The sequence below is a fragment of the Mastigoproctus giganteus genome, chromosome 4 (genome assembly GCF_048544385.1).
Source record: "Mastigoproctus giganteus isolate SK-2022 chromosome 4, ASM4854438v1, whole genome shotgun sequence".
Classification (NCBI taxonomy): domain Eukaryota; kingdom Metazoa; phylum Arthropoda; class Arachnida; order Uropygi; family Thelyphonidae; genus Mastigoproctus; species Mastigoproctus giganteus.
The window spans coordinates 68,083,060-68,098,544 of NC_143578.1; the positions used below are offsets into that span (position 1 = coordinate 68,083,060).

The 15,485-nt window shown below is 40.3% G+C and overlaps 1 protein-coding gene across 1 annotated transcript in view; it reads right to left on the bottom strand.

Annotated features, from left to right (window-relative positions):
* The window catches only part of LOC150086814 (LHFPL tetraspan subfamily member 3 protein-like), a 108,979-nt gene extending 94,221 nt beyond the window's left edge, over positions 1 to 14,758 (bottom strand). Inside the window, exon 1 of the mRNA XM_090372771.1 lies at positions 14,237 to 14,758. Coding sequence (XP_090228897.1) covers positions 14,237 to 14,654 — 418 coding nt within the window. The 5' untranslated portion in view covers positions 14,655 to 14,758. The remainder of the gene's footprint in view (positions 1 to 14,236) is intronic.
* Positions 14,759 to 15,485: the final 727 nt, after the last annotated feature.

A 15,485-nucleotide genomic window follows, 5' to 3' on the forward strand; every position in this document is an offset into this window, starting at 1 on the left:
AGTGGGTACAGCATACGTTTAATAGTCTTTCGAGGGGATGAGCTTGAGTATTAATTTATAATACGAATAGTATTCGTCATATAGTGCAAGGAAGCCACAGGCTTCCTTGCACTATATGCCAAACTTCTTCGTTTTGTTGTAATTGAATTGATTTAGTTTCCCTGTCTGAATGTATGTGCGGAGATATGGTTTAAAACTCGTCAAGCCATCTCAATAGCACTGCCCGCACCCTGTTCTCCAGGGCCTGGAGCCATTCCAGCACCGACACAATTAGACGTAACGAGATCTCCCGTGTGAAGGCGGACCTAACCAGATGCGGTTATCCATCCCATGTACTAAACAGATGCTTGTTACAGGCACAAGAACTTACTTCCAACCCAAGACCTCCGAAGCAAGTCGGCATATCATCCGCCTACATTCCGTACTATCCAGGAGTGTCAGGACGTATCTCGAAGATCCTGAGAAGTTACAACATCAAATGTGTACAATTACCAGGTAGGAACCTTCGTTCACTTGTCTCCAGTGTGAAGACCCCTGTCACACCTGTCTTACGCAGCAATGTAGTGTACCGTATCACCTGTAGGGCCTGTAACAGTTGCTACGTAGGTGAGACATCGAGACGTCTCCAGGATCGCCTCACGGAACACGACAGAGCAATCCGGCTTGCCGAAACTGACCAGTCCGCGCTTGCAGAACATTTTTGGGCTACCAACCACGATCTTGACCCCAAGCGCGACTTTGAGATAGTGGACCACGCGCGACACTTTCGCCACCGCCTATGGCTAGAGTCACTAAACATAATGAACAACCCTAAGGCATTAAATCGCCAGAAAGGCATGCGTATACATCCAATCCTGGAGACAACCGTTTTATTGATGGATGATCACTGGCGCAAGGCAGCACACGTCCGTGCTACAACAATGACGAATGAGTAACGTGCCACACTTTGCTTGTAATGTATTCAAATTTGTCAGTTGATAAAGGGACACGAGTTCCGAAAGCTACTGAAATTGTACTTATATTTTATTTTATACTGGGTATACTGTAAATAAATATCTATTTGTTAAACTATGGACCCCAGTACTCCAGGCCCATTTGTCACCACAGGCTTTTGTTGTACTGGCGCAAAAAAAAAAAAAAAACCAACCCACCAGATAAGAAAATACTTCCCTCCTCTCACAGATAGGTATCCGGTTGACCTTTGAATTTATTCAAATTGTCAGCCTCAACTATCTGCGAGGGCAACTTGTTCCAGCTATCAACGACTCGCTGGCTAAAAGAAAACTTCCTACTATCTAATCTGAACCTCAAGCCCTGTAATTTGAATTTATGATCCCTAGTTCCGAAATTCCTTAGAACACTGAGAATTCCAGCTTCATTCATTTTACTAAATCCCTCTCAGAGCCTTATAAACCTCGATCAGGTCACCTCTGAGATGCCTGGTTGCCAAGCTCTGTAGCCCACACAATCAGTCTTTCCTCGTATGGTCTTTCTTTTGCCAATCTCACCATTCCAGTTTCCCGCCTTTTAGACCCTTTCAAGAAGCTCAGTGTCTTTTTTTCAGATGAGGTCTCCATATTTGAGCACAGTATTCCAAATGTTGTCTTACAATTGCCTTATACGGTGGGATTATGACTGCGCTATCTCTATAAATCGATAAATCATCGATATGATACCATGGGCTTTCCTGGCTGCCTGTTTACACTATCCATAAACTTCATATCTGCTCATATTGTAACTCTCAGATCTCTTTCTTCCTCCACTATTATTAATTCAACCCCACCAAGTGTATAATTTATTTGTGGATTACTATTCCCAAGTGCACCTTGCATTTAGCAGCATTAAAATATAGCTGCCACTTCTCTGACAACCTTTGACGTCTGTTCAAGTCATCCTGAAGGAGCGCTGCTTGGCACTGATCATTAACGACTCTGCCAATCTTAACATCATCTGCAAATTTTGACATCACGCCTTCCATCCCTTCGTCGATATCATTTATGAAAATGAAAAACAACAGTGGTCCAAGAACCGATCTTTGAGGAACCCCCACTCCTGATGTTACACAAATCCGAAGAATATCCATTAATCACAACCCTCTACATGCAGCCACCCAGCAATCCATCTTAGAATCGTACCAGTAATCCCAACTTGTTCAAGCTTATACAGCAACTTCTCGTGAGGGATTTGCTGAAAACATGGTTTGCTAAAATCCAAATAAACTATGTTGGAATTATTCCCTAAATCAAGCTCATGAGTTACTGTTTCAAAAGTAACTCGTGACCTTAACAAAGCCATGTTATGTGTCCTTCAGAATGCCACATCTATCAAAGAGCGTGTGCTACTGCACTCTCTTTCCTGACCACTCGGCTACATCAGGCTCTGTATCTTGTGAACTCCTCTGACCGTGTGGTCATCCTAGAGTATAAACAGAAAATTAATTTATTTAAACTGCCTATATATTTTATGAAATTTGCTGTCCTGATGTAATTTAACACAGTAATCCGAATATGACATGAAAATTCAGTTAACTCCCGAACATCAGAATACTGCAATGACCTACATTTCCTGAAATGAATTACAGCTGCTGGAAGAGGAGAGTTGGGGGAATGTATTTCTGCGCCTGAAGCAGTTATCCGAAAGTACGTCCTCTTTCTGACTAACTGCATTAAATCCTTTAGTGTTTGCACGTGTCGTCGTATCCCCCCCTTCTAACCAGGAGACTGAAACAAGTGCTCAGTTGTGAACTCGATACAAATTAACAATAAATAAAATGAAATATATTTTTTTCTTTTCCTTTTTCACAATGTTAGTCTCCTCGTAAACGTCGCTCCCTTGCTGACATGACATAAAACAAACCTGCCAGTTTCTAACACGCACCATGAACATTAATTAAGTATCTTGGAATACAGTAAACCATTACGATGAGTTGCGCTTAATTTTCGGGCACATTATTCTCGATACCGGCCATTTAAACAGTAATAAATAAACTTTTTTTTTTTTTTTTTATTCAATACAGTACATTAAAGCTACGTTTACATCCTAGATTTTTTTCAGGTGTTAAAAAATCAGTTTTAGAAAGGCTTTGATCTTTCAAATTGTAAGGTTACCATGACAAGTTGCCTTATGCCTCGCTACTAACAGTTCTCGAAAAAGAAAAGCACTTGTATAATGTCATTTATTATTGTGCTATTCATTCCCTCACCTACGGCCGTTTCAAATATGGTATGGGAGAAAGATCTCTGTTATCCTCATACTATCCCAATTAGATTTAGGAAAGCAACAAAGATGAAGGAAGGTGATAGTAAGAAATGCCATCGAAGGAAGAAAAGGGTAGTTACTCCTTCGACTCAAACAGGCAACGCTTCCCCAGTAGAGAAGACTGTTGTTACCTATTCTCGGAAACTCCGTGACCATCAGACCCTCCACAAAGGGCCGTTTTGAAATATGGTATGGGATAAAGTTCTCAGTTATCCTCATACTATCCCTATTAGACTTAGAAAGAGATAAAGATGTAGGAAGGTGATAGTAGGAGAGGTAGAGGAAGGAAATGCCGTAGAAGGAAGAAAGGGACAGTTGCTCCTTCAACTCACACTCAAAGCTCATATATTCCTCGAATAGGCAACGCTTCCCCAGTAGAGAAGATTGTTGTTACCTATTCGAGGAAACTCAGTGGCAATCAGACCCCCCCCCCAGACGGCACCGTTTCAGGGCTATTTGGCCCTTCTTCGGTGGGTAGGTACCCGAGGGCCGTTTTGAAATATGGTATGGGATAATAGTTCTCGGTTATCCTCATACTATCCCTATTAGACTAAGAAAAGCAATAAGGATGTAGGAAGGTGATAGTAGGAGAGGTAGAGGAAAGAAATGCCCTAGAAGGAAGAAAGGGACAGTTGCTCCTTCAACTCACACTCAAAGCTCATATATTCCTCGAATAGGAAACGCTTCCCCAGTTGAGAAGATTGTTGTTACCTATTCGAGGAAACTCAGTGGCCATCAGGCCCCCCAGACGGCACCGTTTCATGGCTATTTGGCCCTTCTTCGGTGGGTGGGTAGGTAGGTACCCGAGGGCCGTTTCAGTACTTAATAGCAATTAATCGGTGGAAAGCTAGGCACCCAACATTCAGCATTGGCAACCCAGTGATAATATAAGGTTACAAGACGGTAGAAGCGAAAAGGTGTCAATAGTAATACGGTATTTCGAAATGCGAGATAAACAAGTAAAAATTATTTTTAATTGTTTATAATTATTTTTATTAAATGAATAAAATTTTCTGAATCCGAAAATTATTTTTGCATTAGTAGTGTTATTAATTCAAACTCTTTTCGAGAAGTGTTACTTGTTAGTAGCGAGGCATAAAGCAACTTGCCATGGTAGCCTTACAATTTGAAAGATCAAAGCCTTTCTAAAACTTATTTTTTAACACCTGAAAAATGGGGATGTAAAACGCCAACGACGGTTGGTTTTATTTATTTATTTTAAGAGAATGGCAGTTTTATTTTAGGATCGCGAGCAACGTGTGCAGCAATCTTTTCGCGTTTTCTTTTGCTCTTCTCTGTTCTTCACTGTTTGAAATGCGCAATAGCGCTCATGATCTTTCTTTTCATTTTAAAAGAAAACAAACAATTTAATCTACAAAACATTAACAAGAGTTGTTCTAGAAAAGAATAATTTATATTTTTTTGCCGCAAACTGCAGTAAAATGTTTTAAATTGCCTTTTAGGGAAGTAGAAAAGAAAAAAAATGCAGCTAAGAAAGTCACAGCAGAGTAAGCAAAACTATTAAAATGTCGTCTACGCATGTGATACTGCAGATCTGAGAGGAAATAATATGACAAATAATCGTATTTGTCCCTGAAACGAAAAGAAGTTAACGCGTGATGGCAAACTTTGAACTAAAAATAAAAGGTGAAGGAATGATTAGTTTGGAGACGTGACCAAGGAATGTTTTAAGTGAACCGAATACAGAAACGATGGAGAGTAAGATTAATGTTGTTTTTGTACTCGTTGTTTGAAATATTTATATCCCCATTCCAACCTGAGAACGTCTAAAGCCTGTGTACGAGCATGTTTTATTTATAAAATAATATTTTTATCATTACTATTGGGCAATGATAATAAAAAGCAGCGCTGGCTTCTGACATGTCGTTGTGTGGTGTGTTGTCGAAGAAACAGACTGGTCTGGTACTGACCTCTTTAGAAATCAACGGCATAGTAACTCAGAATAGAAACATTGCACGGTAAACATGGACGTCGGCAGGTAAACATTACTCCTGTAATTATCTCAAGCTAAGGACACACACACACACACACACACACACACACACACACACACACACACACACACACACACACACACACACACACACACACACACACACACAAAGCTTAGAGGAGAGTGGGTTGACCAGTTTCTTTAAACAGTTACGATATATATATATATATATATATATATATATATATTACGTAATGTGTGTGTGTGTGTGTGTGCGCGCGCACACACACACTAAATGGACAACACTTTATTAGGTTTAACTACCTAATAGCGAGCAGGTCTCCATTTAGCCCACAGAACAGCTTGAATTCCCAGGGGCATGGACGCAACAAGTTGTCGAAAGTGTGCCACAATGATGCTGGTTCATGCCGATCAATTGCTTCCCACAATTTCAAATTAGACAGTGGTTGCGGATATCTATTCCGAAGAACTAGTTCCACCTTATCCTACAGGTGCTCAATCGGATTGAGATCTGATGGCTGCGAACCACCACAGTAGTTGAGTTCATTCTAATGTTCCTGGACTCAGTCCTGTACGCTTTTCGCCTTATGAAATGGAGCATTATCCTAACAGAATCCATTCGCAGATGCATACACTGCAGTTATGAAGCGATATGCCAAGTCGGAAAAAAATTCCCAGATAACCTGTCGCATCAACGATACACACCACTACACTCATACAATATCCATCCACTTTTAAATCTCTGGCCTTCCCAGTGAATTGGTACACCTACAATGAAAGCAACGCGGAGATGGGGAAACCCCTGGTGCCGTTTGACATTAAACACACTTTACACCTTACATAACCTGTCTAATCCAATGTTGTTCCATTGGTCTCAAACAGCCGAATGTGCACCACGAAAACCCTCCGCACACCATTATTATTATTATTATTATTAGCTACATGGTGCAAGGAAGCCTGAGGCTCTATTCTGCACAAGCCAAGAAAAAAAATATTCCCCGAGTTACCATGACAGAGAGAGAGAGAGAGAGAGAGAGAGAGAGAGAGAGAGAGAGAGAGAGAGAGAGAGAGAGAGAGAGATAAAAGTAAAAGGAAATCACCAAGAAAGAGAAGAATGATGATATCCAGCTCAGGACCCTGGGTGTGCCAAGCCCATACTCACCAGATGAGAGCTCCTGGGTCCAGCCACCAGCACCTTGTATTGATGATACTAGCCAGAATGAGTCCGCGAACTCATACTATCTTCGCCATATGTCGTCCATCCTCCAATCCGCGTGAAACAGAAAGACTGGGATTCGTCAGACCTGGCAATTTTTATCCAACCCTCCACTGTTCTGTGTTGGTGTTCCTACACACCTTTTCCACCTTAGCTTTTATCCACATTCTTTTTTACTTGTTCCCCACTGAGGAGACCCTGACGGAGACCAGCCAGAGAACAATGAGCAGCCTACCTCTTAGCGGTGTGCAGGCAACGTGGGGTCCCACCAGGGCCCTGCGGCCAAATGCCAGAACACAACAACAGAACCTAACACAATTCAACATAGAACAGTTTTCTGGAATTTACAGTATTACTGCATCTCTTCACAGCGTACATATGGTGCAGATGTGGGAACCCACTGGTGGCGCCTGACCTTAACACTACGCACTACTATGTGAACCCCCCCCTTTCTGTTTTTTTTTTTTTTTTATTGGTCTGCGTCCAGAAAGCTCAGGCGATCCTGATGGCGACCAGCAGTCAGAGCAGCGTGACTCACCTCCCAGCGGTGGTGGCGGGCAACATAGGGTCCCCACTAGGGCCCTGCCGCCAAGAAGTCAGAGAAACAACAACAGGACAAAACACTGTATTACATAAACCAGACACTACACATTTTCCTGGCTTTTTCAGTAGTTCTGTATTTCATTACAGAGTACATACGGCGCAAATTTGGGAAACCACTGGTGGTGCCTGACCCTAAATACTATGTCACTATGTAACCATACTTTCTTGTTTTTTGCTAACAAGAGTGAAACCGGCTTTGGCCGTCGGCAGCGATAGCCATCCAAGACACAGTACGAAGCTGTGCGTTCTGAAATGGCTCTGAAGTGACTAGCCTTTCTGTTACCCTGCACAGGTTGGCAGTCTCCATTGGCCTCTCGCATCATCCCTATTTCAGACAACTGGATCTTCGTTCGTTAGATGTATTTTGGTTATTGAACCAATCTCGATACACCTGAAACATGTAATATCCAGCATGGGTGCAGTTTACGAGATACCCATACTGCATATGTTGTGCGGTATGAGTATACTACATACCGCACAATATATGCAATATCACAGTATGCGGTATGAGTATACTGCATACCGCACAATATATATGCAGTATCACCGTATGCGGTATTAGTATACTGCATATCTTGTGCAGACTGCTCTGTCACGTTAGAATCACTTAAATCTTTTGTCATGCCTATTTTGTCCCGGTGAGTTGCCCACTACAGCATCCTTACGTATCTGCCCACCTGTTTTATGTCGCACAGTATAAACAAGTGATGTGTTATTGAAGGAATGCAACAATTCACGAAACGAGTAGATGCACCTAATAAAGTGACCACTTAGTATAAAACATGGCTCATTTGTTTTCTTTAGTCTCCCTCCGAACAAAGAAGTGGAGATGTATAATTTTGTTGCAAATTATCTTGCAAATAAAACTAAGTAACTTTCATTAGCTTCACTACGGAGTGTATAAATTTTTGATCACCTGACCAAAGTGATTATTTAACGCAATCTCGTCAATGTTTGACAAAGTTAACCAAAAATTTATATCTCAAGTTTAAAAACACAGCCCTGTGGGGAATCTGAATTTAATGCAGTTAGGCACGTTGTGTAACAAATGTTTTTGAAACAGATTTTTCTCCCAGACTAATCCGGACTTGTACAATCTGCCGACAATTTTGTATATACTTATAGACCTTTCAAATTCAACGTACATTTTAGTATTCGCTTCAGATAGGGGAAAAACAATTGTCCTATACCTTTTATCTCTTCCTCTATAAGCGTGGCGTACAGAGATAAGTGATAGCTGTTATGCAGGGAGCGTATATTAATAGTTTGTTGTATCTTGTAAAATATATCAATGCAGTCTAATAGTTCTGATTGATAAGGAAGTAGGAAGAACTACCGAGGCTCTAACAATGGGCATGTAGGTGGACCTCAAGATCAGTAATATAGAACAGCCTGTGTCTGTATTATTAATCACAATCACTTTGTGTGTTTATCTAGCGTCGAGTTGATAAACACAGGTAACGTGTCCAAACAACCTGATAAGGGGAAATGATCACCACAAAACAATAGAACGGAGGGGGATGGAGCGGTTTTTGTGGTACAGAGCCCAGAAACTAACAACTCTTATAAATCAATTGACCTCACTCCACCTATGTTCTGATTAGCAAGACTGTTGATTACAATTAAAATAAGCACATCAATATCTACATAAAGCATTAGATTGTTCAATAATGAGTAAGGACTGCGATCAGAAACAAATATTTAAAATCTTTTGAGATTTTACGGTAGCTCAGTTTTCTTATTACAGGCCTTCAGTATAGGCACTGAAACGTTTTAAATCTTATCCTTTCGCTTTCTTCGGAAACCATTGCAAGGATATCTGAATTGTGTTTGAGAGCAACTCACTGCAAAAAAAAAAAAAAAAAAAAAAAACTTAAATTTCTAAAAAGAGGGAGAGAGAGAGAAAGACAAAGATTCAAGTTTTTAATCGCCTTCATCTGGGTGTAACAGCAAAAGACAGGAACTTTTGTCACAACGTCTTATACAATATTTTTTGGGATCAATGACGAATGTAAATTAGGCAATGCCAGCACTTCTACACCTTAAGTTTGTGTGAATATAGGATGTATGAGACATTGCAGTGCGCCTTTAAAACTACATTTCGCATGTGGTAAATACCATTTGGAAATATATGTTAAGAGAGAATTCGTCTGTATTGTATTAAATAAATTAAGCGTGTATAAAGAAAAATGTTAACCTCAAAGTTTCTCTTTTTTTTTTTTTTTTTTTTGAGTTAAAATCTTTAAAAGATTACAAAGAACAAACAGATACTGTAGGCCAGCTTTTTCAAGCCAGTGGTTAGCGAAAAAAAAGGTAATTAATTGCATTATTTTCACTTTCTAGATTCTACAGTTCTTAACCATTGTTTCAGTTTCCTTCTAATTTATTAAAATATTCAGAAATAAAAATTTATAGAAATTTCAGTTAATTACTTCAAGATTGTTTCTAATGCCTCTTTTTTAGTCAAGAATATCCAGTGATTTGTGAAAATAGCAGTTAAAGTTCTTATCGTCTTTTCGTATACATCCAATAGAAAGTATTTTCATTTTAACCCTGGATTAAGTCAAAATATTCCAAACAAGCTTGCTGCAAGAGTAGATTTAAGACTGTACATACCTCTAGTCTGTTCAGCCGAATATGTCTTCGAAATAAAGTCCAGGTTTCTCATTAGTTTTAGCTAAATGGCTTCGTTTTTAGCTCTTAATTATGTTTCTAGAATTATATTTTAATATTATTAGTGCCTAGCTTCAAATTGATGACAAAATCAGAGTTCAGATTTTATTGTAAACGTATTATATTATATTGTACGTTACGAAAACATTGTTTTCACTGCAAAATTTATTTTTATTCAAGAGGTTCGTGAAGAGAAAAAGACTGAACCACTGCTGCAGGGTTAACCATAGTTTTTTTTTTTTTTTTTTGTTAGTTGTTGGCGCATCGGCTTCTGTGGCCATAATGCCCCTCCCAAAGTTTTTGCATTTTTACTCTGATCCAAGCCCGAGGCGAGATTCGAACCGGTGACCCATAGATCACCGGTTCGAATCTCGCCTCGGGCTTGGATCAGAGTTTGTCCTTAGTATTTTTCGTCGTTTGTCCTTAGTATTCAAACCGGTGACCCAAAGGTCACCGGTTCGAATACTAAGGACAAACGGCGTAATATGCAGCAGAATACATGGAGCACCAATACTATCACTGAAACAGCATCAACCTAGGAACCAATGGGAGTGGCACCAGCCAGGATGTCATCGCTCCCAGGATGAACCCACACACCTAGAAAAGGACTAGGCCCCACCAACGAGTCATCATCGGACTGCACTTGCTGGAGGGCATTGCAAATTGCCTCTATGGCGAACTGGGAGGGGCTTCCTTTCCCGGCCCACTTTCTCTCCCCCATCCCTGGTGGGGCGAGGGGACGGTCTTTCTGCTCCCCCTTTTCCTTCTGGTGGGGCAAGGGCATGCCCAACTGATATACCTGGGGTCGCCTTCCCTACTGACCCCATATTTCTGTCTTTTTCCCCCAGCCTTCTGTCTCTCCCCCATACTCTACCTATCTCGTCAGCGAAAAGCGAATACCCCACACAACGAAAAATTTTAAATGCCAAACTCGAGACACTTGCAAACTCTTTCGGCCTAACTAGATTCAAGCGTTTATCCACCCCCCTTTTTTATATATACAGTATATATATATATATATATATAGGTCCTAACCACTGAAATCTCAGGAAATTAGGTGGGAGGACCTGCCAGAGTACTTATCTAAAAATACTGGTGTACCTGGTCTGCCTCCACGGGGCGAAGAGTGGGCAACTTTGGGCCTCAGTAGGGGTCCAGCGGCTAAACAGCCAGATGAACAACAGAACACAACACTATACGTGTACAATATCCACACACTTTTAAATCTCTGGCCTTCCCGGCGAACTGGTACACCCACAATGAAAGCAACGCGGAGATGTGGGGAAACCCCTAGTGCCGTTAGACACTAAATACACTTTACACTTTTTGACCTTTGGGTTGCCAAGCAGGCACTTTACCCGCCTGGCTAGTCCGATCGGCCAACTATAGTAATAGTGGCATGTGATGCAAGAAAGCAAGCTTATGAGCTTATGAAGCATCAGCCAAAAAAAAAAAAAAATAATAAAAAATCCACACAACCATTCCCTCTTTAATTGTTTGTTCAGTTCCCCATTGAATTTATTTAACCTATCAACTTCCACAACTGCAGATGGAACTTTATTCCAGCAATTAACCACCCGCTAGCTAAAGGCAAATTTATGCACATCTATTCTACAACTGTCTTTCCTCAATTTGAATTTATGCCCCCTTAGGTTCGTAATCTGAGCAAGTGGAAGAATCCCATCAGAATTCAGCGTGCTCAACCCATTCAAGACCTTATACACCTCAATCAGATCACCGTGCAGGTGCCTAGTCTCCAGCCCTGCAATTTGCAGTACTTAAGCCTTTCTTGGTAAGAGGACCCCTTCATTCCCCTCACCAATCTTGTTGCTCTTCTCTGTACACGCTCAGGCAAATCTACATCCTTCCTAAAATAAGGCTTCCAGACCTGTATGCAGTACTCAAGGCGTGGCCTAACCATTGCCTTATACAAAGGGACAATCACCTCCTTTTCCTTGCTAGCAAAATTCCTGTATATCATTGACAAAACCTCATTACCTGCTCTTGCAGCTTGTCTGCATTGCTCAGAAAACTTAATATCTGACTGCACAATTACTCCCAGGTCTTTTTCATTTTCTACCACCCTAAGTGTAGTAGCACACAGTTGGCACGTTCCTCTGGGGCGCACTATGGCCATAGATGATGCGCCAAATAAATCCCCAACCAACCGTTTTTCTGTGGTTACATCTAGCCACATGCAGTACTTTGCATGTCAATATTAAACTTCAGTTGCTACTTCTCAGCCCATCTGCACAAATTTTCTAGATCCTGTTTCAGTAGCACACTGCCATTACTGTCATTAACAACCCTGCCATCCTTTGTATCATCTGCAAACTTCAACACTAAGCCTGATATACCTTTATCAATATCATTGATAAATATACAAAACAACAGTGGGCCCAACACCGAACCCTTTGGGACTCCTCCACTAATAACATTAGTCCACGAAGAGCAGCGTCCGTCGATTACCACCGTCTGTCTTCTCCCACTCAACCATTCTTTTATCCATTGTAGCAACTTACCCTTAATACCATTCTGCTCCAATTTGTACAATAGTCTTCCATGCGGAACAGTGTCAAAAGCTTTCCTGAAATCCAAATATATGATATCAAAATTATTTTTTGTATCTAGTTCCTTTACAACCACATCATAGTATCCAATAAAATTTGTCAGACAAGACTTTCCCTTAACAAACCCATGCTGTGTCTTAAGTATTACTGCAGTCTTGTCTAGATGATCGTGCAATGCATCTTTAACTAGTGACTTCATTATTTTACCCGGAATAGAAGTTAAACTAACTGGTCTGTAATTACTCATGTCACCCTTTGATCCCCTTTGTGAATTGTGGATACATTTGCACTTCTTCAGTTTGTGGAGACCTCTCCTGAGTCCAAGAATGCTCTCATAATTATGAGATAAGGGTTTGCTTAGTTCCTTCGCCGCCTCCTTTAATATAACTGGATAGATCTCATCCTCCCCAGGTGCCTTTCTTATGCTTAACTTCAGCAATTTCTCCTCCACTTTGCACTCAGTTATTACAAAATCATTAAGCACTCTGCTACAATGTGATAACCTTCTGGCATTTTCCTTCCTTAATAACTCCTCATGTGTGAATGTAGATGCAGAATACTCATTCAGTTTGTTTGCTATCTGAGCAGGATCATCAACAGCCGAACCATCGATATTAAAATGGATCAATCTGATTCATCCCCATCCTTTTCGAATTTATATATCTAATGAAATCCTTGCTGTTTTTCTTAGCATCTTTGCCAAAGATTTCACGTAATCTGCCTTCGCCTGCCTAATCTCCTTTTTGACTTGATTACAGACTAGCTGCCACAGGCTTCTGTGTCGCCTGATAATTTATATGCATCCCATGCATTTTTCTTCTATGCCACGAGTCTCATTGGTTCATTTGACAACATTTAGGCCTAAACCTTGAACAATATTTCTTAATAGTTATGAAACGTCTAGTAGCTTCCACGATTAATTCCTTGAATGCTTCCCACTTAGAATTTGTTGTTGGTAACACCATCAGTTGGTCCCACTGTATAGAATTTAAGAACCGTTTGTTTATTTATTTCGTAAAATTAAAAGCGTAACTATCAGAACCGTTTGTTTATTTATTTTTATTTACATTTTAGTATAAATTTTTAGCTACGTTTACTTCTCGTTTGGCTTTATCAAATTAAGCTTTCATCAATTACAATCCCATTGCTTTATTTTATATAGTTTTAGGCGAAGCCTAAAATTACTTAGAAATTTGAATTATATCAAACTCTTGGGTTATGACTACTTAATCAATTCACCAAAAGAAAAGGTAATTGTTTACACTCTGTACTTATGTAGTCGGGAAAAATGTGATATCGCTCTCTCTTCGGTCCTATCTTTTTTCAGCAGTGGGACTTGAGATGAGTCACACAACACCGAAAGCGTAAAAACAAAACAAAAACTCGGTTATACTTCACTTGGCGATAAAATGATATTTGAATCAGGAAGTGCCTGTTTTCATGTAAGCAGATCGTTCTATTTAATACAGAAGACTGATTTTCACGTGGGCTATGAGATAATTAAAGATACATGTTGTCAGTTTCTATTATTGCCACACACGCTGCTCGCGCGCACGCGATCCATTATGACGTTCTGTAATAACAAGATTGTGAAGTGACGTGTGAAATCAATATTTTGTTCTTTCTTTATCTATTTACTCCGAAATGAGGCATTTCATTTTGTATGCGACGTATGATGTATTTTCTGACAGTTTCTTGATGTCACGTTTGATAAGCAACTTATTTTTAACTCTAATTAAAGTTGAATCGAGATGAACTTACCTGAGAAGACTGAGAGTAATAGTGACAGAGTTTATAAATAGTGCATCAGTAAAACTTTCCATGCTTATTCTAATAGTCGCTGTGCGTGAAAAATAGTAATAAAACTCTAGACATAGAAATGTTATTAAAATAATGCACAATGTTAAGCAAATCTTGATAGAATACCAAACTGATACTTACCGCAGAATACTTGCATCCATCCGCAGATATGGAACACGGTGGAGGAGTGGAAAACAAAGAAGAGGACCATACAGCAAATGCAGAGTAGGATGATAACCACCGACAGACCGATAAATACTGTAGCTGCTCGGAACGCTGGCGATGGAATGGAGCTGAAGTCTGTAAGTTTTCCTTCGCACAAAATGTCCTGTCCGTCTTGCACCATCCTGCATGCCTGCCACAGTCCAAAGTGTCCCGTGCCCTTGCTCTGCTGCGTATCCCCCAGCCAGTGTGGTTGAATGAAGACGACGACATTGATGATGGCAAAACAGATTGTAAAAACCCCCCACAGGACGCCGATGGCTTTGGAGTTCTTCATGTAGTTGGCGTGGTGAATATTAACTTCGGACGTGTATTCATATTTGCGATCTATGGCCATACTTCGTGTTTCGTACGACGAAACACGGGCGCTTCCGGTATTCCAATACAACTGCTTCCACCACCTGTTGCCGCCCTATCCTCTCTCCTATGCGTGCATGTACACATAACCCACGTGGTGTAGGTGTACACATACGCGCTAACCAATAGGAATGTCGTCCAGCTGGTTCTCTCTGTAGGGAGTGCCTCGCGAGGTAAGAAGCGAAGAGGTTACGTACTAACATGGATAGAGAGCAAGGTGGTGAAGGCTACGGAAGAATGCTTTCTGAACCCGGGAGCTTGCTATTAGGAGCGTCGTCTGCTGTAGACGTATGGATGTTGGAAACGAGATTATAGGACTGTTTACTTTCATTTCCGCCATATTTGAAAATCAATAAGTGTTTGAAAATCAGTGACGTTTCCTGTGCCTGTGTTGCTATTTCGTGTAAAACCTGGCTAATAAGGGAATGAATCACAACCATTTCACAGACAATAACAGCTTATTTAAATGGAATAAAAATAACAATTTTTATTCCATTTAAATTAATTTCTTAGTATTTATTACAGCTGTTAAATGGGACCCAACTGAGACAACCGTGCTCTCCGTTCACAAAAAATAAAAAAATCATGGTTTATATATATACAGGGTGTCCCAAAAAGGTGTAACCCATTTTAAATGTTTGTAACAAATGTAATTTTAATGACAGAAACACAAAACCTGCGCTAAATGTGAAAAAGCAGTTGAAGTTTTTACTGACATTCAACATGTGTACCACTTGTCAAACGAACAATATCTAATCGGTAATAAAGTCTATCCCATGTTTTTTCAAGGATGTCACGCTTAATCATGGTA